The sequence below is a fragment of the Pyrgilauda ruficollis genome, unplaced genomic scaffold (genome assembly GCF_017590135.1).
Source record: "Pyrgilauda ruficollis isolate IOZ18807 unplaced genomic scaffold, ASM1759013v1 scaffold194, whole genome shotgun sequence".
NCBI lineage: Eukaryota > Metazoa > Chordata > Aves > Passeriformes > Passeridae > Pyrgilauda > Pyrgilauda ruficollis.
The window spans coordinates 442,950-468,673 of record NW_024518540.1 but is presented as its reverse complement, the minus strand read 5'-3'; the positions used below and the strand labels follow the sequence as shown (position 1 = coordinate 468,673).

General features: G+C 50.7%; 1 protein-coding gene across 1 annotated transcript in view; it reads right to left on the bottom strand.

The window, feature by feature from the left end:
- The window catches only part of DNAH9 (dynein axonemal heavy chain 9), a 141,846-nt gene that overhangs the window by 88,914 nt on the left and 27,208 nt on the right, over positions 1-25,724 (bottom strand). The window contains 18 exon segments of the mRNA XM_041465912.1: positions 154-319; positions 3,772-3,979; positions 4,546-4,719; positions 6,931-7,105; positions 8,527-8,674; positions 9,495-9,603; positions 10,649-10,776; positions 12,977-13,187; positions 13,877-14,164; positions 15,612-15,750; positions 16,038-16,195; positions 17,665-17,769; positions 18,539-18,695; positions 19,368-19,528; positions 20,634-20,873; positions 21,870-21,995; positions 23,406-23,558; positions 25,595-25,721. Of these exon segments, the coding sequence (XP_041321846.1) occupies positions 154-319; positions 3,772-3,979; positions 4,546-4,719; positions 6,931-7,105; positions 8,527-8,674; positions 9,495-9,603; positions 10,649-10,776; positions 12,977-13,187; positions 13,877-14,164; positions 15,612-15,750; positions 16,038-16,195; positions 17,665-17,769; positions 18,539-18,695; positions 19,368-19,528; positions 20,634-20,873; positions 21,870-21,995; positions 23,406-23,558; positions 25,595-25,721 (2,973 nt within the window).

The window sequence follows — 25,724 nt, the reverse complement described above, 5'->3', positions numbered from 1 at the left end:
CCCAGGGAACACGATTCATCAAGCTTAAGGGAAATACATGCTCCAATCTAACATTACACTTCTGCTTTTTTGCTTTGCTTGCTTTTAGCAGTGCCAGTTTAGATGTGCCAGTTTAGATGTGCCACCCCAGAGCAAAGGCCCAGCAGCTCGTACCAGTGTCCGTAGTCCAGGTGCTGCCTGAGCAGGGTGTGGGGCTGCACGGTCCCGTAGGCGTCCACCTGGGGCATGTTCAGGTCATCCATGAAGTACACCAGCCTCTTGGTGCCTGGGGGGCCGTAACTCCTGCCAGCCTTTTTGTCCAGAGGCTTCTCCAGCACACCTGGAGGGGCAGGAGGGACGGGGATGAGTGCTCAGCCTGCTGCAGGGAGCCCCAGCCCTCCCAGCTCCACCTGCCACCTTTGTGGCTTTTTAGGAAGGAAGAGCATGGGGAGAAAACTCATTTGGAAGCTCTGGAAAATTCCCATTTGTTCTAGGAGAAGGCTGAGGTTATGTGCTGCTCCAGACTGTAGCATATTGGGAATATTTACAGTGCTGGAGTGATATTTAATGCAGATCACCCCACGCTGCTGCACAAAATGTTTTATAGGTTATTGATTTCTTTCAGTGCAACCTTTCCTGCCTCAGGAAGGGGCAAAGCAAACAGCAGCAGCTTTTCTGGGCCCTGGGGTGAATTTTCTGCCCATCCTGGAGCCCATCTTCACTCCCAGGTGCTCCCAGCTCTCCTGGAGATGGAGGCAGAATTTATTTCACTGACAGAGTTTGGGGTTATCACCAGTCCTGTAAGCAGCAGCAAGGCAAGGAGCAATCCTTTGTAATTAGGGACAACTGGAAGTTTTGATAAAAATTTCATGCAAATGCACACTTCAGCCATCCCTTATCAAGGGCAAAAGTTATTAGGGAAAATTTATATTCTGGGGTTATTTTTTCAAACCATGAATCTTTTAAAACCCAATTTGTTTCCTGCTTGGGTGCCCTGCAGACAGCCTGGTTACCCACTAAGAATTCAGCTGTTTTCTTGTCACAGACACTTCTGCACAAAGCCATGAATTGTGCTTAGAAAAATGATAGATTTTTCCTCAGTGGAGCCTCTCTACCCCTTCAATAAAACCACAATATTTGAAATTTCTGGTAGCAAGTCAAATTAAGTGTTTCAAATAAGCATTTAATTTAAATTTAATTAGGCCTTAATTAACACATAAAATCAGCCCTTTTCGAGGTTAAACAAGGATGCAGGAGATTCATCATAGTGAAATGCAATTACTGGGGATGAAGTGACATGTTTGTGGAAGTTGCATTTTAATTCAAAGCTTATCCCACAGTAATCCTGCAGGGTCCCTGCTCTGGGCTCCTGACATATCCCCATCAGCCCCTCAAACACTCACTGCACACCAGACATGGCAAGTGTGCCTCCTCTCACCCTGATGGCCATGGGGGGAAGAGTACCCAACCCCAAAAAAACATTTATTGTCATTTTCTACAGATCTGGAGGGGGAAGGTGGGCAATGAGGGCAGGGATGGAGCTGATGGAGGAGCAGAGGTCCAAGAGGGCATGGAGCAGCACACCAGAGCTCCAGGCTCCACAGGCAGTGGGATTTGGTCACAATACACCAAAGAAAATCCCCAAAACTGTGCCCAGGTTTGGGCACAGAGAGAGTCTGGCTCCTTTTAACCCCCATGCACATGAAAATCTGTAAGCTACAGGTCCACAAAGATTGTTTGAACCACATCCCTGTGCTTCCCCTCGAGAGTGCAGCTCTGCACCTTAAAAATCTCTGTCCCAACAAGCACCTGGAGTAAAAAATTCCTGGCTTTCAGGTTGGCTCTTTGCAAAGTAAATAAAAACTAAAACCCCAAACTGCATTGGATTCACATTTTACAAATCTAAAGAGGCACCTGCTGGGGAAGAAAAAGAAGCAGCCAACTGACAAACTCCACAAAAAGGGACAAATTAACTAAAAAATGAGCAGTGGGGAAGGATGCCAGGCAGCATAAATCACATTTCCTGTGATGAAGATGTGCTGGGCTCTGCAGAGGAAGGAAGGGGAGGGCTCAGCTCAGAGCAACAGGGACAGCCTGTACCTGCCCCACAGCTGCACACACTCACCTGGGCAGGTGGGGAACACCAGGGTCCCCAGCGCAGCCCCCTCCCAAGCCAGGGCACTCCTCACTCCAGCAGGAAAAGGAAAAAGGAGGTTGCAACCATCACGCTGCCCATGGCTGTGAGACTGGCCAGAAAGGGAGGTTTAACCCATTTTTTTTTCCTTGAAGGGCTTCCCTGGGGCAAGAAATTCCTTGGGGGTCTGAGCCCCCCAGGTCAGCAGCTCTGTGCCCCTGGGGAGGGGGTGGCACCTGCTCCAGGGGACACGCTGGGCTGTGGCAGGGTAGGAGCACAGCCCCAGCATGCAGCCCTGGCCATTGCCACCATCCTCACTTCTAATTGGGACGCAGTTCCCATCATTGCACCCCGAGGACAGTTTGGATCCTCTCCAAAAAAACCGTCTTATTCTTCAATTCCAGCATGTTAGAAACACTTCAAGTCAACAGAAGCCATGGAAAGTGCAGCAGATTGAAGCCTGGGCTTTGGCACAGCCCTGAACCAGAGTGGTGGGGTTAAGAAGGCAAATCCTCAGGTTGGAAAACATCATCTCCACAAAAGCAGGGCTCTGCTGAAAAGAGAGTTTCACCGTGGGGCTGTGAGTGGGCCCACAACAACAAGGGCAACTCACCCACGGGTCTTTCCTTGAGCTTCTCAGTGCACATCCAGCTCCAAACCACAATGGATGCCTCAGGAATGTCACAGAATGACACAGAAACACAGAATGTCACTGAGTGTCACAGAATGACACAGAATCACAGAGTGACACAGAATCACAGAATGGCACAGAATGACATCTCCAAAAAAACCGTCTTATTCTTCAATTCCAGCATGTTAGAAACACTTCAAGTCAATAGAAGCCATGGAAAGTGCAGCAGATTGAAGCCTGGGCTTTGGCACAGCCCTGAACCAGAGTGGTGGGGTTAAGAAGGCAAATCCTCAGGTTGGAAAACATCTCCACAAGAGCAGGGCTCTGCTGAAAAGAGAGTTTCACCGTGGGGTTGTGAGTGGGCCCACAACAACATGGGCAACTCACCCACGGGTCTTTCCTTGAGCTTCTCAGTGCACATCCAGCTCCAAACCACAATGGATGCCCCAGGAATGTCACAGAATCACACAGAAACACAGAATGTCACTGAATGTCACAGAATGACACAGAATCACAGAGTGACACAGAATCACAGAATGGCACAGAATGACAGAATCACAGAATGACACAGAATCACACAGAACCACAAAATTAACCCAGCTGGAAAAAGACCTTTGTGATCATCAAGTCCAATCTGTGACCCAACACCACCCTGTCAACTAAACCATGGCACTGAGTGCCACATCCAGGCTTTGTCAAACACCTCCAGGGATGGTGACTCCACCACCTCCCTGAGCAGCCCATTCCAATATCCAACCATCCTTTCAATGCAGAAATTCCTCCTGATGTCCAACCTAAACCTAAAAAATTTTTCACCAAAAGAATAATAAAGCACTGGAATGCTCTTCCCAGGGAGGTGGTGGAATCACCATCTCTGGATGTGTTTAAAAAAGGCTGGACATGGCACTTGGTGCTATGGTCTGGTTGAGGTGTGAGGGCGGGGGGTGGACTCGATGATCTCAGAGGTCTCTTCCAACCTCATTATTCTGTGATTCTGTAAAGGCCCCAGCACGCTTTAAGAGCTTACCTTGCAGCATGGCAGAGGTGGTGTAGTAGTTAAAGGGCACCTTCTTCACCAGGAAGACGTCGGTGTCCAGCGAGCAGAGCGTGTCCCCCAGCAGCACAGACTTGCCCGTGCCAGCAGTGCCCACCAGCAGCACGGGGCGCCGGCGCTGCAGCAGCCTGGCCACCAGGAACCGCAGCCGCACCGTCTGCGCCGTGGGCACCAGGCAGGCCTGGGGGCACAGCACCCACCTCAGTGCCCCCTGCCCTGGAAGCCACTGAGCCTTTTAGGGAAGGGGTGATGTGCTGCCGCCAGCCATTAAAATCTATCTTTTCATGTGAACCCTGGATCCCCGCACAAAATCCCGCCTTGCTAAAGCAGCGATATTTTTACAAGTCATCTGCTCACTGTGGCACTTCTGAAAAAAACCAGAGGTGTGCAACTGGCAAGCACATTTCGCTACCTGAGGGACTCTTTTCTTGGCCCAAACATAAGCCCATCTCTGTTTACAGCCACGAGAGTGACAACAAGTCGTGGTGCCTCAGAGGCTTTGTCCCTGCTCTGTGTCACCGCTTCTCTCTGCACCCTGGGCACAGCAGCCCTGCCCCTGCTGTACATCACTCGTGTTTGCAAGATGGATGGAGGTTGTGCTGTTACAGCCAAAGCACAGCAAAAAGATGGGTGATTTAGTTGTATCCAATGAAGAATTCCATCAGTGCCTGGCCTTTTGAAACACCCACGTTCAGTCACTAAAACACAGGGACTCCTCCAGCCCAGCAAGCTGCTGGGGTCACCTACCTGCAGGGGCACCTCTGGATCAAATTCAAACTGGGGAATAAGTTTAGACCAAGGCTCAAACTTCTTTGTTTCTGGATCAACGTAAAAGTCAAAGACTGTGCCCTGGGAAGGGAACTTGATTGTCTTGAATTCTGCCACCCACCACTTGCTGAACTCCACTCTGTAGTCCACGAGCTGCCAGATGAAGAGAGGAGAAATTAGACAAATCCAGAGAAATTCATTAGAAATGGAGAATGCTATTTATCCCAGTCCAGCAGAGTGGGATTAGTCCTTAAAAATATATTCCACAGCATAACAATCTTATCTTTTTTCCTATTATTAAGTCTAATTTTTCATTTTCTTAATTTTTCTCATCACTCCTATTTATTCCCCTAAATAATTCATCCTCTGTGTTGATCACTCCTAGAATGTCTGAGATTAGACAGATGGATCAATTTGAAAAAGAGAAATACGTGCCTATGACTAAACAGACACTTGATTGATTTTTGGTGCCTACTTCTTCCAACAGACAAGGACACCACATCCATCTCCATCCGTGGCCATGGACAGTCAGAGCATGCATACCAAATCTCTTCCTCATAAATCACACCACCCTGCAAACACTTAGCTGTTGTTTTCTGGCCTATTTTCAAGCAGGAGCAGCAGACCCCAGTTCAGCAAAGAATGGGAGAGGGGCTGCTGCCACAGAGCCCAGCAAGCTCCTGCTTTCCTGCTTTCCCCCCTTCTATCCCTCCATGCGTGAAGATTTTCAAGCATCTGAACTTTTTTTTTCTTTGGGAGCTGGGGTGACAGTTTTTGCTTTAGACACTGAGTCAGGATTTGCAAAATGTGCTTAGTCCCCTTCCCCTCCATGCGTGAAGATTTTCAAGTATCTGAACTTTTTTTTTTTCTTTGGGAGCTGGGGTGACAGTTTTTGCTTTAGACACTGAGTCAGGATTTGCAAAATGTGCTTAGTCCCCTTCCCTGCCTCAGTTCTCCTCTGTGAAACTGGGCCAGCCACTGTCTGAACCCTTCCCATGCAGAGCACAGGGATTGCAGCCCTCAGCCCTGGGGAGAAACAGGGGGGAAGGAGGGGGAAAGTGCTGCTAAAAAGATGTCTGGGAGAGAGCACATGCATCACTGAGCCAGTTTTAGCAGCACAGTTTGATCCTGGGGCATCTCCATTAGGTCTCTCCTCCCCACAGCCACCACACGGGTTTTTGGGAGCAGGTGGGACCAGGGACTGCTCAGCCACCCTCAGGAAACCTGGCTTTGAACTGACTGTCCTCTGCAAACCTCCCCGAGCCACCACGCATCAAAAGACCAGATGATCTGAAAAACACATTATTAGCATCCAAGATTTTGCAGTCTCGTGCTGCCCAGAGAGGCAGAATGACTGTAATCTCCTTTCTCCTGCTGTCACTGCTCCTCAGCCTGGCAGCAGAGAAGGGATGTGCAGCGCTGCTAAAAGCTTTCTCACAGTGGTGCCTCGCCCTGCTCGCAGCGCTGGGAGGGGCTGAGCCCTTAAGTGGAGCAGTCCCAGCCCCAGCTTTATTGCCAGAATGGTGCCGAGCTCAAACTGCTTCCTTAACAAAAACCCCGTGTGGATTTCTGCTAATTTGAGGGCCTGGAAATGGCAAATCTATCATCTGTTTTTATAGAGGGGCCTCGCTCCCCACCAACAAACCCTGAGCAGTGGGAAGCCTTCCAGCGTGTTTCTCCTGACATTTCAGCAGCAAAAGGTCACCAGGAAGGGCACCTTCAGCAGGGAGCAATAAACAGCTTTTATATTGGATCGTTTTTCATCAGGCTCCCCCTCGCTCGGACGCCGTGTGCTCACGCTCTCCTCCCTGACATTTACAGAGCAGCGACGACCAGAATCCTCCCAGCGGGATGCTGAGCCTGCTCCCAGCTCCTCCTGCCACACACCCAGCTGTGCCAAGGCCCTGCCACGCCAGGGCTAGCTGCTGTGGCACGGCAATGCCACGTCCAAGTGCCACCAGCCACAGTGAGGGGCTGAAGTTCCTCAGCTGCTGGGCAAGAGCCAATTTCTGAATTAAGCCGTGCCCCCCAGGCTTGGATTAAAAGCCACCCTGCACTGACAGAAGCTGGGCTGTGGTTTTCCCAGCTGGCACACAGGGAATGGAGGGTTAAATCCTCCACAAGGACCACAAAAGCTGGTCTGGCTCTGCACGGCCTGGAGGTGATGGCACCAAGGGAGCACCACGCTGGGCTTGGCCATTCTCCAGTGCTCCCCCCTGGATAATGAGGCTTTTCATGAAAGGGATTGTTGGTCAAACAGCAGCATTGACACAGCTTTAGGTCTGGGAAAGTAGAAAAAAGCAGGGGAAAAAAAAGGCAATAAAAGGTCTGTTGAAAGATGCTGATCTTCTCATCCCTTCTTACCTGGTCCTGGAACATGGAGCCACCAAAGGCCCAGACAGCAGCAAAGACAAAGTAAAGTTCATAAAGCTCCTTGGGACAGTCAGGAGGTGTGTTGTCCTCTGTCAGGAGGCATTCCAGGAGGTAACACAGCATCTGAACCATGCTCTGCTCAGGAATGGGAATAATCTTCTTAAATCTGAGGGTTGGAAATGGAAAACAGAATTGGGTGAAGCACCAGGGTGCTCCCAGCCCAGGAAAGCAAGGCAGGGATGCTTTGCCAGAATATCAGCATTTTCCTTGTCAGCAGGAAGAAGAGAACAGCCATCCTCTTCCTAGCCCCACTGGCACTGGCACACACGCACATAATAACAGTAATCAGAAGTTTCAGGCATTTAAAAACTTTGATCCTCTTGAAAGAAGTAAAATGGAGGAGTTGCTGAAGGCGATGATTTCCTGGGAGTGCCAGGAGTTCAAAAGCGGTCAAATAGAGGAGTAATAAAATAAAACCTTTCATCTTGCCATTTTACATTCGTTTAAGCTGCACTTACAGAATTCCAAACTAATATTGTAGCAGCACTGAAGTCCTCCATAAAGTAATTAGAGCTATTTGAAAGGTTGGTTCTACAATTTCTGAATTAAGCAAGCTACCAAAATACTCAGCTCGGGGCTGGTGCAGCTAATCCTGGGGATTTCATGGGCTGACAACTGCTCAGCAGAGAGAGCTGGAGATGCTTGATGGGCTTTGCTGCCAACAGCTTTAAAGTTTGGGCACCCAGAGAGCAGCTCCCCAGCAAGATTCCCAACTCCCAGTCCCAAGGAGCAAGACTTGCACTCCAGCAGCTCCTCCTGACACCTCCTCACTGGGGCTGATGGTGCCCAGGTTCAGTTGTTCACTGACTTTTCTTCTTTTAAAAGTCATCTATTCCAACCTCCTGCCATGGCAGGGACACCTCCCCCTGTGCCAGGGCCTGCCCACCCTCACAGCCAGGAATTTCTTCCTAATACCCAACCTAAATTTGTCCTTTTTTGGTTTAAAGCCATCACTCTTTGTGCTGTTTCTCACATTCAGTGGTCAGTGTCCGGCCATGGAACACAGCCAGACTGGGAGCTCACACAGAGGGACTCAGCTGTGCTCAAATGCTTCAGGAAAGAAATCCAAGAGAGGACTGCCTCTGGAGCAATCCCACCCTCTCACACAAACAGCAGCTTCCTCCTCACCCCCAAAGGAGTAGAAAAGATGTGGGGAGAGGATAAAAGAGGATCTGCTCTGCATCTTCCACACTTTCTTTCAGCAGCAGGCTGAAATCTGCTCCACTGACCCAAAACTTGTGAAGTGAACTCAGGTCTGGCCTGACACATCAGGAGACTGGATTTTCCCTTTAGGATCTCCTGGATTTCATTTCCAAGAGATACAGAACTGATACCAGCACAGGAACCATCAAATCAATATCCAAGGAGAACCAGACCACACCAAGCAAGGATGGAGTGCCAGCTGCCCCCTCACCCACGGCTTCCTGGAGCTGAAGCCAATGACACTCAGGGCTCTTGGGGACAAGGAGGACACTGGCCAGCCCTGGAGCTGGTCTGGACCGTGTGAGTGACCCCCTGCAGTGGTACCTGGCTCTCAGGGTGTCCAGGCAAACGGGCAGGTACTTGTCAAACAGAATGGTCAGGTTGGCCCTCTCGGACTGCACCTCCCGCCGGTCAATCCAGCTGCTGACAGGGGCATTCCAGCCCAGGTCTGAGGGGTTGATGTACAGGATCCCTTCAGGTGCAGGAGAAGAGACAAGAGTAAGGACACAGCAGAGGCTCTCCCTTTTTCCACCAGGAAATTTCAGCTACTCTCTGAAACAACTGAAACCCTGTCAAATGCACCTGGTCCCGCATTACATGCCCCACTGAAGAGGAGAAATATTCACAGTGAAGAGATGTAACTCAGGAAACTCTCATGATCCTGCCCCAAATTTGGAACGTGGTGTTTCCTGAGCCATGTTATTGCTCTGGGCACCAGACAGAAGGGAAACCTTCATTCTCTGTTCCCATGCCCTGCTCCAAAAACTCTTTAGGATAAAGGCTGCTCTCTCCTCATCAGGCACACACAGAGCTGTGCAGGAGAGTTCCCTCAGCAGTGCTGCAGCCATGGCCCCACTGCAGCAGCAGGAACACTCTGAGTACACCCCCAAGATGATGAGAGACCCCAGGTGGGGCTGGGCTTGGGATCCTCAGTGCATCTGTGAGCTTCAGGAACACTCCCTGCACACCACAGGCAGCTGTGCTCCCAGCCTGGCAGCTTGCAAAGAATCACAGAATCACTGGGTTGGAAGAGACCTTCAAGATCATCGAGTCCAACCCAGCCCCAACAGCTCAACTCAACCCTGGCACCCAGTGCCACATCCAGGCTTTGTTAAACACACCCAGGGATGGTGACTGCACCACCTCTCTGGGCAAACCATTCCAATACTTGATCACCCTTTCTATGAAAAAAGGCTGGTAATATCCTTTTTTTTTAAATTTCCCTTGGCACAGCTTAAGACTGGCCAACAAAAGGCTGGAAGCAGCCCCAGGAGCAGCCCAGCAGGACTCACCTGCCCGGGACACGGTGGCCGGGGTGGCCGTGCGCAGGTGGCTGATCTCAAACAGCAGCCTCATCGTGGGCTTCAGGGGGATCCTCTCGTTGCTGGCCAGGGTCAGCACCTGCATGTGCAGACAGACAGGCAGACAGACAGCCTGAAGCTCTGCCAGGAACAGGAATGGAGAGTGTTTAGCACTTGGCACTGCTGGGCTTGGCTGCCCAGCCCAGCTCCTTGAGGCACAGCAGCAAAGGGCTGCAGCCCCAGCAGGACAAGGGGGGATTCTGCCCCTCTGCCCCATCCTGGTCAGAGCCCTCCTGCAGAGCTGCCCCAGCACTGGAAGGAGCTGGAGCTGCTGGAGAGAGCCCAGAGAAGGCACCAGGATGGGCAGAGGGATGGAAAAGCTCTGTTAGTTCTCAGACAGGCTGAGAAAACTGGGGGTGTTCAGCATGAAGAAGGATCTGGGGTGACCTTACTGTGGCCTTTTGGTACCTGAAGGGGCTCCAAGAGACAGGAGACAGACTTTGGACAAGGGCCTGGAGGGACAGGACACAGGGAATGGCTTCCCACTGCCAGAGGGCAGGGATGGATGGGATATTGGGAATTAGGAATTGTTCCCTGTGAGGGTGGGCAGGCCCTGGCACAGGGTGTCCAAAGCAGCTGTGGCTGCCCCTGGATCCCTGGCAGTGCCCAAGGGACAGGGTTTAGAGCAGCCTGGGATAATGAAAGGTGTCCCTGCCCATGGCAGGGACTGGGATGGGGTGAACTTTAAGATCCCTTCCAGCCCAAACCATTCTGTGATGCCAGGACACGATTTCTGACAGGCACAGAATGCTCCTTCTCTCTTCCACAACCCAGAATCCAAAGCACTCCCTCAGGGTGGGGGAAAGACACAGAATTATGAACCTCCCCTACTTCTAAAGGGCCTGAAGTTATGATCAGGACATTTGCAATTATTCACATGCACGCCTCTCCAGAAAAGGGAAATTCCAATGAAAACAAGCTCTAAGTTATTTCCCTCATGCACCATTGCCTTTATGCAATATTGTTTGGTGTGTCTGAAGAAGCACAGCTGCATTATTCCAGGAGATGTTATTACAATCCGCATTTCTCCCAGGCTGAATCACCCCTGACAAGGAATACCTGCTTCTTTAGCTGACATCCATTACCTTATTATCATCCATCACAGTGTTCAGAGATTCAATCCACATTGGATCAATATCTCCATCTAGTACCATCCACTTGGGACCATCATGTGAGATGTTGGCCAGCTCTCTCATGATTGATGAAAACAGTCCTGGGAGGGTGACATGAATATGTTGATGAACATTGAAGTTGTCACCTGCTCTAACAGATTTTTCCAGCAAACTTCCTAAAAAATTATGCTTTCCCCTTATGCATTCATAACTCTTTGCATCTGGACATAAATAATACTGTATAATGATATCTCCTTTGAAGAAAAAAAATATTATCAGAGTTATTATCACTGAGAATGATGGTGGGCCTACATGAGCTTCATTCCCACTGAAAACCATAACATACAGGAAAAATGAAGAGCAGATACTCAGAGGAAAAAGCTCCACAAACTACACAATGCAGAGAAAACCATCTGAATATGCCTTGAAAATTCTTTTTTCTTTTTTTTTTCTTTCTTCTGTGGCTTGAAGTATATCAGGAAAATCAAGATGCTTTAAACACTGGGTCATGGCTTTAGTGAGAATGAGAGGAGAACAAGCCCAGAATGACATTGAGTGACAGTACAAAATGTCAGTAAAATCAAGGAGACAGAGAATATGCAGAGTCTCAAGGGGAGTAAATAATGAATGCTAAGAAGAGAGAGAAGCTGGGAACAGAGCAGAAGTACTGCAGGGCAAATGAGAGCTCCACAAAACCATCACTCTCCTCCACACGAGGAAATACCTAGGGAAAGGCTGGTCTGCATGAAGGAACATCAGGCAAGCATTAGAAACAACCTCTTTTCCAGTGAATTGTGACAGGCATGCTTTTTGTTTCTCCAGGACCAGCTATTCCCTCGTGATGCGGGTCAGGAGCCGCCGGTGGCACCGCACGACCAGAACAAAGCTTGTGCAGAGCAGCTCCGCCACACAGCCATGAGAGAGGGTCAGGGATAAATAACACCTCCCTGGCTCTGCCTGGACTCCATTCCTCACGCTGGACACAGCCTGGCAGCCTCTCCAGCACTGCCAGCAGCAGCTCCTGCCTGGGAGCATCACAACCACAGCAGCTGCTGGAGGGAAGCGCTCCTCTCCCAACCTCGGGCATCCACACCACAGAGGGGATTTGGGATTTGAAAGGAGAGTTTGGTTCTACAAATAACACTTTTAGGATTCCCTTGTGGGGCCTTTTTCCACCTAAGATGTGCAAACTTCCCAGCTGCTGGCAGTGAAATGAGTGACAGGATGAACTCGGGAAGAGGAAAAGGAGGAGCTGATCCATAAGGGGACACGTCCTCTCCTGTCAGGCCGTGCTGAAAATGGCCTGGCTGCTCTTCGGCATCAAGAAACAACATTTTCAGGAATGGTTAATGCAGAAAATATCTGTCTTGAGCCATCAGAGAGGAGCCCTGTAAGTTCTCTTGAAACATTAGAGGATTGAGAACGCTGGCCAGCCACCTGCCAGTGTCTGTCCTGCTGTCCAGTGCCACCCACAGCCCCTGATCCACAATCCCCATCGTGCAGCTCCCTCTGCAGAGGGCTGGCTACATCCCACACTTCCCTCTGGCTCTTTGATTTAGGGTCCCTAATCACAATTAAAAAGAAATTAACCCTGGCAGTGGAGCGGAGCAGGGGGCAGGAGGGGTGGTGGCAGGGGGCAGGGGAGGTGGTGGCAGCTCCTCTCCTGGAGGACTCTCCCTGGCCAAGGATGATTTATGGAGCTGTTGTCCCTCACCTCCCCCTCAGCTCCCAGAACAGCCACACAGGGAATCAAAGCTGCCTTCCTGGATTAGTCACAACCCAACGTTTTCACTCTGCATCTCTGTTATCTTTCAGCAGGTCTTAAATGCTCATCTCATCCTCCTCAGGAGCAATCAGGATCAACAGCCTGGCAAACGTCGTGTGCTGGAGATCAGGCAGGGATATTCAGAGGAAAAACACCTCTCAAAGGCTGCTGGGAGTGTCCAGCCACAGAAACCTGGAAATGGCAGGATTTTGGGGGATATTTTTTGGGGGACCCTAGTGCACAGCACAGGGCAGGAGGGAATTCTCTTCCATCAGCAGCCCAGCCCCAAAAAACAACCTGCCCAGTTAGGAATTGGAAAGTACTGGTGTTAATGAACATGATGATTTTCCTTATGGCAAAAAGATAAATTCCCAAAAAGCTGTGCCACCCTACATGTCCTTCCAACAGCAAACCCCCACAGGGCTGGGAGCAGCACCTGGACGGTGAAACCTGCACGCAGAGACCCATCATCCGCTCAGGAGCTTCATTAAAAATACCCTTTTTCTCTCCAAATTCAGCCACAAAAAGACATTTACCATCTCTCCACTCTCTCGTTGCTGGGTTGATGATGCCGAAGAGCTCGTCGTTGGTGACTGCTTTGGGGTTGAGGTCTGTCCACACAGGCCTGCGCCTCATTCTCTGGTAGGTTTTGTGCAGGGACCTCAGCACCTGAGACTTGCCTGTGCCTGCAGCCCCCACCACGAACACGGAGTGCCGGACACTGAGCAGCTCCTCCAGCTGCACCACCTGGGGAAACACCCCCAGAGCTGACAGACACGCCAAAGTGAAGCTCACATGTGCAAATTCTAGGGGAGAGAGTCCCTGTCCGTGGTTTAGGGGTGGAATGAGATGTCCTTTAAGGTCCCTTCCAACCCAAAGCATTCTGTGAAATTAGCTCTCATTGGGGCCCTCGTATAGAAATTTGTGACCCAGACACACAGAGGGATTTGACTCCCAGTTTGGTCTGACCAATCAAACCATGACAATGAAATCCTGAGCAGGCAGACAAACCTCCAGCACTGCTCACAGGTGACAGCCACCAGCCAAAGAGGCTCTGCACTCTGGGGGCTGCACGTGCACAAGAGCCAGTCTCTGGAAATCCAGGGAAGAGGCAGAGCTGGATTTAGGAGAAGTCAGACCCAGCACAGCTGACTGTCCTCCATCAAGGTCTGTCTGCAAAGGGAATATCGTGGCTGCCCCATCCCTGGAAGTGCCCAAGACGAGGTGGACAGGGCTTGGGAGCACCCTGGGATAGTGCAAAGTGTCCCTGCCCATGGCAGAGGGTGGAACAAGCTGAGCTTTAAGGCCCCTTCCAACCCAAACCATTCTACGATTCTGTGATTGTGCAGAGCCCTCTTTGAAGAAGCAAAGATGCTTGAAAAAACCCCGCTGAGCTGATGATGGTGTGGGTAGAGCAGAATACCCCTTGGCCTTACTTTGAGCACAAAGTTGTCCTCAGGCTGCAGCCGCAGCTCCAGCACAGCCTCCTTCACCACGGCCTCGAAATCCAGGTCGCGCTTCCGAGGCACATCCAGCGCAGGGAACAGGTCCCCAATCAGCCCCATGAACACTGGCACGTCATCTGTCATGATCTTGGGGATGTTAAAGTCGCGGAGGGAGCGCATCAGGACCTGCTCCTCGGGCCGCTCGGGGTCCGCGCGCTTCAGGGAGCCGGCCACCACCAGCACCGACTTGATGGCCCGCAGACCCCAGTCGTAGTGGTCCTGCGTGAGGGGGAAGAGAGACATAAAAACAGGGCTGAGCTTATGCCTAGGCAGGGGTAAAAACCAGCAGTCCCAGCTGCCAGAGCAGTCAGCAGTGGAAATGCAGCCAAATTCGTCATTTGTGTCATGGTCTGAGACCTCCACCAGCCTGAGTCACCTGGTCTACATTTCACAAGGTGAGCTTCCCACCAGGGAGAGCACTAAGGAGTCAAGGAATTCAGCTGTCCCTGCCTTCACATGGGCTCAGAGCTGGCACTAAGTCAACAGTAGGACTTGAACTCTGGAGACCTAAGCAATTCTTTCTCCTAAACCCTAAAACCTTGGCCTTGGTGCAGGTTAAGCAAGGCCTGCCAAAGCCCTGGATCTGCAGGAGCTACTGAGGTGGAAGGCTTGTTAGTCCATTCTGAGGCCTCAGACACCCACATTTCTCCATCACCAGGTTACCAGGGACATTTGGTCCTGGGGACAGTCCAGCAAGCAGGGGCAGGAAGGACACTGCTGGAAAGGAATGCTAAAGAGGCATGAGAGGAACTCCCAAGCCAACAATCAAGTCCTTCTATTTGTGCTCCATTGAGACCCTGCAGAGCACAGCCCAACAGCTTGACTGCTTTGTGTGGGAGGCCAAAGCTCCCACAGGGCCTCCAGCTGCACAGCACAAAGTTTCTGTGACGAGGCAGAAACCCACCCCAGCTCAGGCTGGCACAGCCAAGATCAGGTTTTCCATCTGGACTCCTGATTCAACTCACCCCAGTTTGGATCTATGCAGACAATGCCAAGTTAAAATCTGATTAACAAGAGTTTTGCACTGGAGGTGACCTTACATGGTCAACACTTGACATGAAAGAGAAGTATTTATTTGGACTAAGAGAGGAACAGTCATCATGAACCCCTTGCAGGCTGAAGAATCAATAGGAGCTAAGAGGAAAAGCAAAGAGTCACTGAATACTGCCCCAGTCATGGTGGCATTTGAGGCTTTTGAAAAATCTCTCTCACTAATGCAGTTGTCAAATGCTTCTGCTCTTGCAGATCCTCCAGGAGAGCAATTTGAAAATGTCATTGCTTTGGTGATCACAACCCCTTCCTCGTCCCAGCAGCTGCCACAAAGGCAGTCAGTTACTAAAAGCTGTGAAGCTTCAGCCCTGGAGGTGCATGGCAGTGTCACATCCCTGATTTTGGGGATCCAGGGCAGAGTGCCACATCCCTGGTTTTGGGGATCCAGAGCAGAATGTCACATCCCTGATTTTGGGGATCCAGAGCAGTGTCACATCCCTAATTTTGGGGGATACTGACCAGAGTGTCACATCCCTCATTTTGCGGGATCTAGAGCAATGTCTCACATCCCTCATTTTGGGGGATCTACAGCAGTGTCACATCCTTGGTTTTGGGGATCCAGAGCAGAGTGTCACATCCCTGGTTTTGGGGATCCAGAGCACAGCAGAGGGCTCACCTGCTTGGACAGGAGCTCCTTGCAGAGCTGGTAGAGTGTGATGAACTTCCTGGCCAAGGCCCGGGCCTGGAGGAAGCCCTCGGCCACCAACATAATCTCACAGATCAGCTCAAAGTCTGGCACCACCATGGCACAGGGCCTAGGGAGACAGGCAGGGGAGGATTGCAGAGCAAACATTGACTACAGAGCTCGAGGGCAGTGGATTTGTAGCTTTATCTTCCAAGTCCTCTCCAGTGAGTCTCTCCCAGTCTGCCCACACTGCCTTTCCCATGGCACCGGACAAAGATCCCTTGCTATCCCTGATCCAGGCTTGGTGCACAAGGCTGAAACCATCTGTGAATCCCCAACAAAATGAAGCCTGGATGTTCCAAAAGACAATTTCTGCCAGTTTTATCACACAGGTCACAAAACCTGACCTTGACTCACCTGAAGAGAGCTTTCAAATTCTCAGGTAGCTCGGTTCGTCCTGCGTAACCGGGGTTCATGGTGATGAAAATCCCAACTGAGGGCACTAAGTTAATGTCTTCTCCAAGAAAATTGAAGGATTTCTTCTTCTCCCGGATGGCATCCTGCACACTCTTCACCTGGGAACCAAGGCAGTGCTCAGTGCTGGTGGTTCAGCTATGAAACACCCCAGACAGCACTGCTGCCCTCCCTGCCCTTGGCCCATGATGACCAGGGATTGTCACTGCTCTGGTCTGGCCTTTACTGACCATATAAATCTTTCTACACTGTTTGGGGTAAATCTGTGTGTCTCCCCTCACAATCCAGCTCTGACAAAACAGAAAAGGGCTGAAGAGACTGGACAGTCAAACTGAAAAGAGTTCCAAGAGTTAGTTTAGCTTCATAGGACAATTGGTTGGTGTTTTCTACTTGTCTGATTGCAGCTTTATTCTTCTCATCCCCCACTTTCCAAAGAGGTCTACTACAGCCAGAGCACCTCACTGCCCACCTTCCATTCCCATGGAGCGAGTCACAGAATTTACAAAATCACTGCGTTGGAAGAGATCTTCAAGATCATCGAGTCCAACCCAGCCCCAACAGCTCAACTAAACCCTGGCACCCAGTGCCACATCCAGGCTTTGTTAAACACACCCAGGGATGGTGACTGCACCACCTCCCCGGGCAGCCATTCCAGAACTTTATCATTTTTTCTGTAAAAAAAACGTTTTCCTAAACAGCCAACACAGCCAGGTCACCTCACTGCCCACCTCCCATTCCGAGTCCGTTCCAGCCAGACCCTCCTTCTCCGCTTCCCAAGGGAGCAGCCCCTTGCAGCCAGCTCACCTCCTGATAACACCACTTCACCAGGGAGGAATCTCTGCCCTAAACTCACCCGTTTGCCACCTTAAAGCAAAGCAATTAAGGGAGTTTCTCAGTGTAAGGACCCACATCGACAGGAGCTGCATGACTAAGGCAGCCAATTAACCATCACCATGGTTACCCTCTAATAGCAGCAGAGGCGATGATGGAGTGACAGCCCTGCTCGCTCAGACACCACGCTCCAGCCAGGAGCCATGGAATCATTAGCAGCTGAGTCATATCTGGGCTTCTTTTGTTCAGCTCCCCCTTTTATTTTAAGTTCCTCAAAGACGTTTTTCAATGACAACTTTAAGCTAGAACCTGATGGAAGGGAAATGGAGAGGGAACGACACACAAACACCTGTAGCTGCCTGGGAATTTTTTGGGACATCAGAGGAGGTATAAAGATGAGAGAAAGAGATATGAGAGCGAGGAGTTTGTGAAGGGGTTCAGAACAATTCCTTTGACCACGACATTTACAAAAGTGTAGAAACTTCTGGGCTCTACACCTTAATTTCTGCAATGCCAAGCCCCAAAGTGGGTTTAGGAAGAATTCAGCACCTCAGTCAAACACTGGGATCCCAAAACCTGCACTCACAGCTGACATTGGGAACCAGAAGAGCTTTGATATTTTAGCAACTCAGTTTTCAGCACTGAAGTTCCCCAAGACTCAAATCCTTCTGTTCTGGCCCTGTGGGAGGGAGGGAAGGAAGGCTGGCTTGTATTTATCCACAAGCTTTTCTCCACTTACCTGTACAGCAACCACAGAAAGGACCTCAACTGAGATCCTGTTAAATTCATCAAAACAGCCCCAGGCTCCTGTCTGGGAAAGGCCTTTGTAAATATTCCCACAAGACTGAAAAGAAAAAAAAAAGAAAAATAAAATTACAAGAGTGAAATCACAAACAGAATCTACTCCAGCAAAAAATGGATTTAATTTCCCTGCCTGTTTATTTATAGCAATTTACAGTCCTATTGTGGGTATTTAGAAAGTGCACGGGAGCAGCAGGCACAACTCAATTATAATATTTATAGCTCTGCACAGTTTGCCACTTGATTTGCTAATTGCCCTCTCTAACATCTCTGCACTCTGGTTCCATCCAAAGGTCACCTGGGCTGAGTTACTGATGGCCCCACGTCCATGAGAGACCTCAGCTGGATAAAATATGGTCCAAGGCCACCAAACCCAGTGCCCCTGGAGAGCACAGGGATCAGCCCCATGACCAGTGCTGGCCTTATCCCAGCAGAGGATCCTGAGGAACCAGGAGAGCTCTGACCCCGTGCCTGGGACAGGTATCCTGTGGGTCTGGAGAGAGGGAATGCATCAGCACAGCCTCGCTCTCCACTGGGCAGGCCAGAATTTGTGAAGAATTTAACGTGGAACCTAACTCCAGAAAAAAGGGAAAGGTGGATCAGGGCAGAGAGCACAGCTCAGCTCTCCCCCTCCTCAAGAACCTCGTGCAAGCCTCAGAGACGAAAAGGAGAAGGAGAAAAAGCTGCTCAGCAGGAAGGGGAGGCAGCAGGGATGTGAGGAGAGGGGATGGATCAGAGCAAGCCCAGCTGGATCACTCCCACCCTGCAGGCTCCAGGGGCCCTGAGCAGCCCGGGTTTGGGGGAAGCAGCACCTTGTAGTCCATCTGCTCGGAGCAGTTGAACACGTAGACCATGATGCCCAGGGCTCGGCCCAGGTCCTTGGTGGTCTCCGTCTTGCCGGTGCCTGCAGGGCCCGCGGGGGCCCCGCTCATGGTCAGGTGCAGGGACTGGGTCAGGGTGATGTAGCACCTGCACGGGGCGAGGGGAAAGGGGAGAGAGACTGAGCTGGGTGAGAGGAACGGCAGATTTGCCTTTCCAAACAAGCTGCGGGTAGATAAACCCGGCAGTGAGAGATAAAATAAATGATGGGAAGGGTTCCGCTGATTGGTGAATGGAGAAAGATATTTGCTTTTACAAATAAGCTGCAGGGTTGCTGATAAATTAAATTGGACATTGAAAGATGAAAGAAACAATGGGGAAAACCCCTAAATTCTGTAAGAATTAAAAATTAAATGGGAGGGTTATACATTAGAGGGAAATCTCTGGTATCAGGCATATTGTGAAGTCTGTACCTCCCAAGTACTTCAGAAATGGGGAAGAGAGAAGAGAAATGCAGCTGGGAAATTGGGGTAAAAAGGAGGCTGCATCCTCCAAAAACTTGAGACACCCCAGGGGAATGCCCCATGGCCTCTCTCTTTACCCAAATAAAGCAAAAGGACTCCTCTTTCTCCTTTTTGCACACAAACCCCTGATGTTTGTGGATTAATTTCCCTAACGTGGGTGCCACAGGCCACTGCAGTGCACTCTGCAGGGCCCCGTGCCTCCTTAGGCACAGCTCTGTGCGAGCACAGCCGAGCTGAAACCCTGGTGGGCACTAACCACCCCCTCAGGTGGTCCCACCAGGCATCACCAGGGCCTCACCTGTCGGTCAGGGGCGTGATGACGAGCCGGGGGGTGTTGCCCAGGTACTCGTAGCAGTAGAGGAACTGAGCATCACAGATGTTGGCCCAGCAGTGCCGCTCCTCGTCCGACCAGCGGTGCCGCAGCTGCGCCAGCCACACGAAGGCCTGGCCATTGTCCACCTGCAGAGTGCCACCAGGGAGGGCAGGGGTGATGCCTTCACGTTCAGCTTTTGTACTTTTCAGGTTCTGTGCTGCCTAGGTGTGTAGCTCTGAGCTTTGTGTTAAGAGTTAGTAGGTTCTCTTTACAGGGTAGGTTGACAAAAGAATATTTTTCCAGCTTGGGACCAAGGACAATCGACACAAGCTTCAGGCCCAAAATGCATAAACAATGGGGAACTGAAGAGAGCAAACTGAAGGAGGATGGGACTTCATGACCTGGAGGGTCCATGGAGCCCTGGAGGGACTTCATATTCCTGGAATATGGAATTGGACAATTGGACCCCAATATGGAAATGTAATATGGAATATTTCGTTCCATTCCTGGAGCTGGAATATGGAATTGGACAACTGGACCCCAATATGGAAATGGACAATTAACCCCAATATGGAAATGGACCAAAACTTATAAAAGTGTGCAACCTCATGACTGGGATCCATCTTGGGTGTAGCCATGGCTGGGCTCTTGCACTGCCTAAGGTGCATCCTTTAAAGACCTTTAAATAAATCCCTACTTTATTATTTATTATTTATTCATTATTTATTATTATTTTAGCTCTGTCTAGTCTCTGCTCCAGATCAGCCTCTCTAGGCATCAATTCTGGCACCCCAGATGGGACAGAAGGCATCTGGAAAACCCCTGGAGCAGAGGAACACCCAGCTCCTGCCCCCACTCCTGCCAGCACTCCCAGGGGAGCCCAGCTGTGGTCCAGAAGGTACCAGAGCCAAAGGCCAGGTTGGACAGGGCTTGGAACAGCCTGGGATGGCAGAAGGTGTCCCTGCCCATGGCAGGCGGTTGGAATGAGAACAGCTTTAAGGTCTCTTCCAACACAAACCACTCTGGGAGTATGTGATGACAGGGCAGTGGAGTGGGAGTGGTGGACAAATCCCAAGGGATTCCCTCTGGGCTCACACCACAGCAAGGAATCTCCAGAGAAGAAAATCCCAAATGCTTTTTCTTATGGCCCTGCTGAGCCAGGCAGTGCTCCCAGTGCCCGTCCCTGGTCTGTCCCTCCATGATCTCCCCTTCAGTGCCCAGCCTGGCTCACACTGAGCTGGGAACACCAACCTTCTGTGCTATCATCTTGGCCACCACGTCCCGCGCGTGCACGTCGATGGTGCAGATGGTCATGATCTTCTGCCTGTCGCCCCTGGAGAGCTGCCCCAGCAGCATGGTCACCAGCGTGTTCAGCTGGGCCACCTGCTTCTTGTGGTACTCCTTCATGGCCTTCTCGTAGCCTTCCTTCATCCTGGAGAAGGCCATGCCCACCTCAGCTGTCCACCAGATCTGGGTGCAGCAAAGAGCCACCTGGGGAAACAGACTGGCTCAACAGCAGGGCAACATAGGGGTTTCCTCACCTCTGAGAGGGTCTGGCCCATGGGGAGGTCAGGGATGAGGCATCCCTGACGTAAAATGAAGTTTTGTTATAATTATATTATCACAGCAGGAAGGAGAGCGGGGATCCATTTTACGTCCACTGACATTCCCATCAGGGACAGACACAATTAGCAGCTGCTCATCAGTAAATGAGCCCCTTTCTCATGTCTGGACACATGGGAGGCTGCCAGAGGGGCACCCAAGGGCCTCCTTCCTCTCATCAAGCCCCATCAATTTGTCCCCTCACCCCACTGGGGGTAGGAGCTTCCTGAGACCCCTGGGGTGCAGCAGCCACTGCCCAAGTCCCTGAGCTGCATCCTGCCTGGAGCTCTGGTCAGAGCACGGAGCTCAGCCTGGGAATCCATCACAAGATGGCCAGGAGAAAGGAGTTCTCACCCGATACCTTAGGTTTTAAGTTTTTCTGTTCTTTGGTGTGCAGCTTTAGCTTTATATTAAGTGTTACTAGGATCTTTTCACAGGGTGGTAGAGACAAAACAATTCCATTCTAGCTGGAGACTCAAAGACGATCTTCAAACTTCAGGCCAAAAGCACAAACAATGCAAAAAGAGGAGGGCGGGCAAGCAAGCAAGGAGGATGAAACTTCATAATTGGAAGCTGTTAATTGGACAGTTAACTCCTATGTGCAAATGGACTAAGACTTATCAAAATGTGAGATCTCACGACCAAGCCTTCTTTTGCTTCCATCTTGGAGCCATCTGGGCAGAGCCACGACTGTGGCTCAGGCACTGCCAGGGTGTGGCCTTTGAAGGCACTTCAATAAAAATCCACTTTATTCCTCTTAACTCCCTCTAGCCTCTGTTCCAGCTCCTTAAGGCATCACACCCTTCCTGTGTCCCCTGGACAGCACAGCCAGAGCCATTCCCATGCACAGCCCGTTCCCCTGGGGAAGCAGGGCAGGGGCAGTACCTGGGCAGGGTGGTCAAAGAGCCACTGGTCCCTGGGCTTGTCCTCGTAGGCTGCCACAGCCATGCCCATGCCATCCCTCACCGTGGCCCTCATGGTGTCCAGCAGGCGACCCAGCCACACCTCCACCTGCAGAAAGGGTTAAATGCCAGGAACATTCCTGCTTCTCACCCCTGGGCCACCAGGGATGATCCCAGAGCACGCCTGCTGTGCCTCAGCAATGAGGGGGACAGGCAGACGAAACAAGCCTCAAGCCTCCTCCAGACGGGGGGACTCAGCCATTTCTGCTTCTGCAGGATCAGCATCTCTTCCCAGAGAGGTTTTTCCACCAAAAAAACCCTCCCAGCTAGAGGAGAACCACACTGAGCTCCACTGAGGAGCAATTGAGCTCAGCGTGTTCCAGCTCCGGGCCACGGCAGAGTCACCTGTGGGACTGGAGCACAATCTGCCAGCAGCAAGAACACAATTCTTGATGAGAATTCTCACATGCTGGGAACACAATTCCTGCTGAATTTAGTGTTTCACAGGCAAAGTCCTCACTGAGAGGAGAGTTTAAATGCCAAGTGCCATCACCGGGGAGCTCAGAGCTGGTATTACCTACTTTAGCTTCCTTTTACAGTCCATGGAGAAAATGCAGCTACAGGGACAGAAAAGCTGAGCAGTAATTTGATTCTTAAATTTTGTACTTCAACACGTCCTATGAAATAAGATTTGGAAAGCAGGGGAAAAACCCTTTTCTTTCCAAAGGTATCCATGCAGAAGTACTATGGAATAATTTAATCTGTTTTCAGACTGCATCCCCTCCCAACTGGGAGGGTAAGAGCAACCTTCAAAACATCTTTCAGGAATTAAAATTAAAAAGCCCAGTGAAGAACAGGCCACAGCCCTTCCTCACACTGTGAGGACCCATCCAGAGCTGTGGTGTAAGCAAGGATTAAGTTCCACACCAGCTCTTCCAGCTTTTCCCATGGAAGCACTGCAGTGGAACTCTACAAGACCTTGGCCAGGGATGCCCACCCAAGAGGGTGGGAGCAGGTTCCACCAGGCAGCTTGGACAGACAGGGTCTGCCCTCTCACCTGCCCGCTGCAGTCACAGGGGTCACTGAGCTGGACATTTCCTCCTCTCTGCTGAACATTCCCAGGCCAGCCTTGGTTGTCTTCTGCTCAGAGCCCACTTAGTTAGAACTCTTGGATGATAATTTTTTGCTTTTATTCGTGGCTAGCCAATTCTGTCACACAGCTCATGGCTACAGACAGCTATCTGTTCTTCATATTTTAGTCTTAATCAGCTTTAAAACACATTCCAGTGCTGATTTAAATAACTGTTTTATAGGAATGCTAAAAAAATATTACTATAAATATTTGGATTAATTTCTTAAATTTACCAGCATCTCAGCAGAAAAAAATAAATCTAGTTACATTACCTTTAGTATGTTTTCTTCCCCCTCACTAAATTTCAGATGTAAACATCATGTATTTTTCTTTCTAATATATTTCTTCTAGATATGTCATCCCATGCCACACTAAGGCCCCTCTCACCTGCCCACTGCAGTCACAGGGGTCACTGAACTGGACATATTCCTCCTCTCTGCTGTACATTCCCAGGCCAACCTTGGTTGTCTTCTGCTCAGAGTCCACCTGGAATTTCAGCCTGGCCAAGTTGTCAAAGAGTTTGGGAAGGTGACGCTGCACCTGCCAAAGGGATTGTGTAAATGAAGTGAGGGGGACAGGAGCAGGAGAGGCAGGGCAGAGAGCAGCAGAGGTGTGACAGCCACAGTCCTGCTCCTGGACATCTTGGCAGCACCACATCTTGTCACTCGTGGCCAGGATGCTGCCAACAGGAGCCTCCTGCTGTCCTTCTCAGGAGCTGGATTTGATGATCCTGGTGGGTTCCCTGCAGCCCAGGCTGTCCTATAATCCATCCTATGGCTTGTTTGCCCAGCTCTCACTCCCTGCCCCACAGAGGATTCCAACCCCTCCTCAGGAGCTGTCCCACAGGTGGTCAAATCAGTTTCTTGGCTGGCCAAATCCCAGGAGATGCCAAGTGGATGGAGAAGCAATGGGCACCCAGCTTCCCCACCAGGACAAGCACACATCCTTTCAAATCTTACACAAACCATGGAATCCTGTTTTTCCCCTGCAAGTGGGCAGGCTCAGCAACCCCCCCTGGCCACTGTGCAGGGTCTTGGCTGTGCTCCAGCAGTCGACACAATTCTGCCACCAGAGCCCAAAATGCACCTGAATCTGCACCAGCTCAATACCCAGTTCAAGTGGATAATATCATTGTCTATTTAATCCTCCTTTAGGAATTATCAGGCTTTGAAACGACAGTGGAAAGGCTGAGAGCGTATCTGTGTGTGATCCTGCCTGACATTTACTTTGATTTTACTGCAAATAGTTTTGAATAACAGAAAGCGCCAGGAATTTCTCCTTACTCCGTGGAGCATTTCAGCACAGCAGCTTTTCTCTGCTTCCTGTGTTCCCTTTCTCTCTCTCCATTTTAAGCATCAATCAGCTGTGTGTTTATGACACTCTGTGGGCTGAAATCACCCAGCAGCAGCAAACAGATCCAAGCAGAGTTAAAGGTTAGTGGCAACAAGAGCATTTCCAAGCCTGCCCCATTCACATCCTGACACAAACGCTGAAAAGGAGGAAAAGCTTAAGGAGGCTGAGGTTGCTCACTAGTAAAAGGTGGAATAAGGAACTGATTCCTTACCCAACAGGCTCCATTTGCTGTTGATTTGTTTCACACACCAACCTCAGGATTAGTGATGCCTCCCAAACCAGGCTGGGCAGGGCACGGCAGTGCCAGGCTCAGGAGCTGAGTTCCCTGGCAGCAGCTCCACGTGGAAAAGGCCCTGCAGGACTGAATCCTCTGAGCTCTGCCCATGGGGGACAGAGGGTTCTGATCCCTGGGAATGGGGGGAAGGGGACTGGGAAGCCATTTCTTACAACAGGAGGGTCACTGCCAGCTCCTCCTCGGGATGATGCAGCAATCCTGCTCAGCCAGGAGGAGGGATGGTGTGTTTGGGGGGATTTGGGAGGAGGATGGGTGTGTTTGAAGGATTTGGGAAGAGGAATGGTGTTTTGGTAGGATTTGGGAGGAGGAATGGTGTGCTTGGGGGGATTCCCCACACCTGGCATTCAGACCCCATCCCACAAGCCCAGTGCAGGGTCAGACACCACCTGGCCACAGCCACTGCCTGACCTGGCTGCTCACCTCCTGCAGGCTCTGCTCCTCCCTGCCCTGCCATCAGGACATCCCAAAGGCTTTGCAGGGGAAAGGAAGAGGAAATTGCTTCTTCTGCCTAAAAAATCAGCCCTCTACAAGCCACCAGCCCTCCCACACTGCAATGCCCAGCCTGGGGCTCTTTGTTTGGTGGCATCCCAGGCTGGGATCCAAGGTCAGCAACAAGTTTTGGATGAGATCCTCACGGAGGTCATTTCTCTCACTGTATCCCAGCAGGAGCAAAGGCATTGTTTTTATGGCACAAAACCCACGGAGGTGCTCTATGAACCTGCCACGAGCATCCCCAGGGCTAGATCTGACAACACCAAGGGCAGGGCTGCCTGTCAGTGATGGCAGGTGGAGATCAGCTCTGAAAGAGTTGTTAATCCATGTAGGATGGGACAAAATCACTCCAGAAAGGACTCTGAGGAGAGTCCCAGGACAACACTTCCACTGTGACACTCCTGAAAATGCAAAGGTGCTGCAGCACAAGCCTTACCAGATGGGGGTTGGTGCCGTTGGAAAGAATATCCAGTAAATCTGCAGAAGAAATGAAGTAAAATCTGGGAAAAGCCAACCTTTTCATGTCCAAATATTCAGCCAAAGCCTTCTCACAGAGACACAGCCTG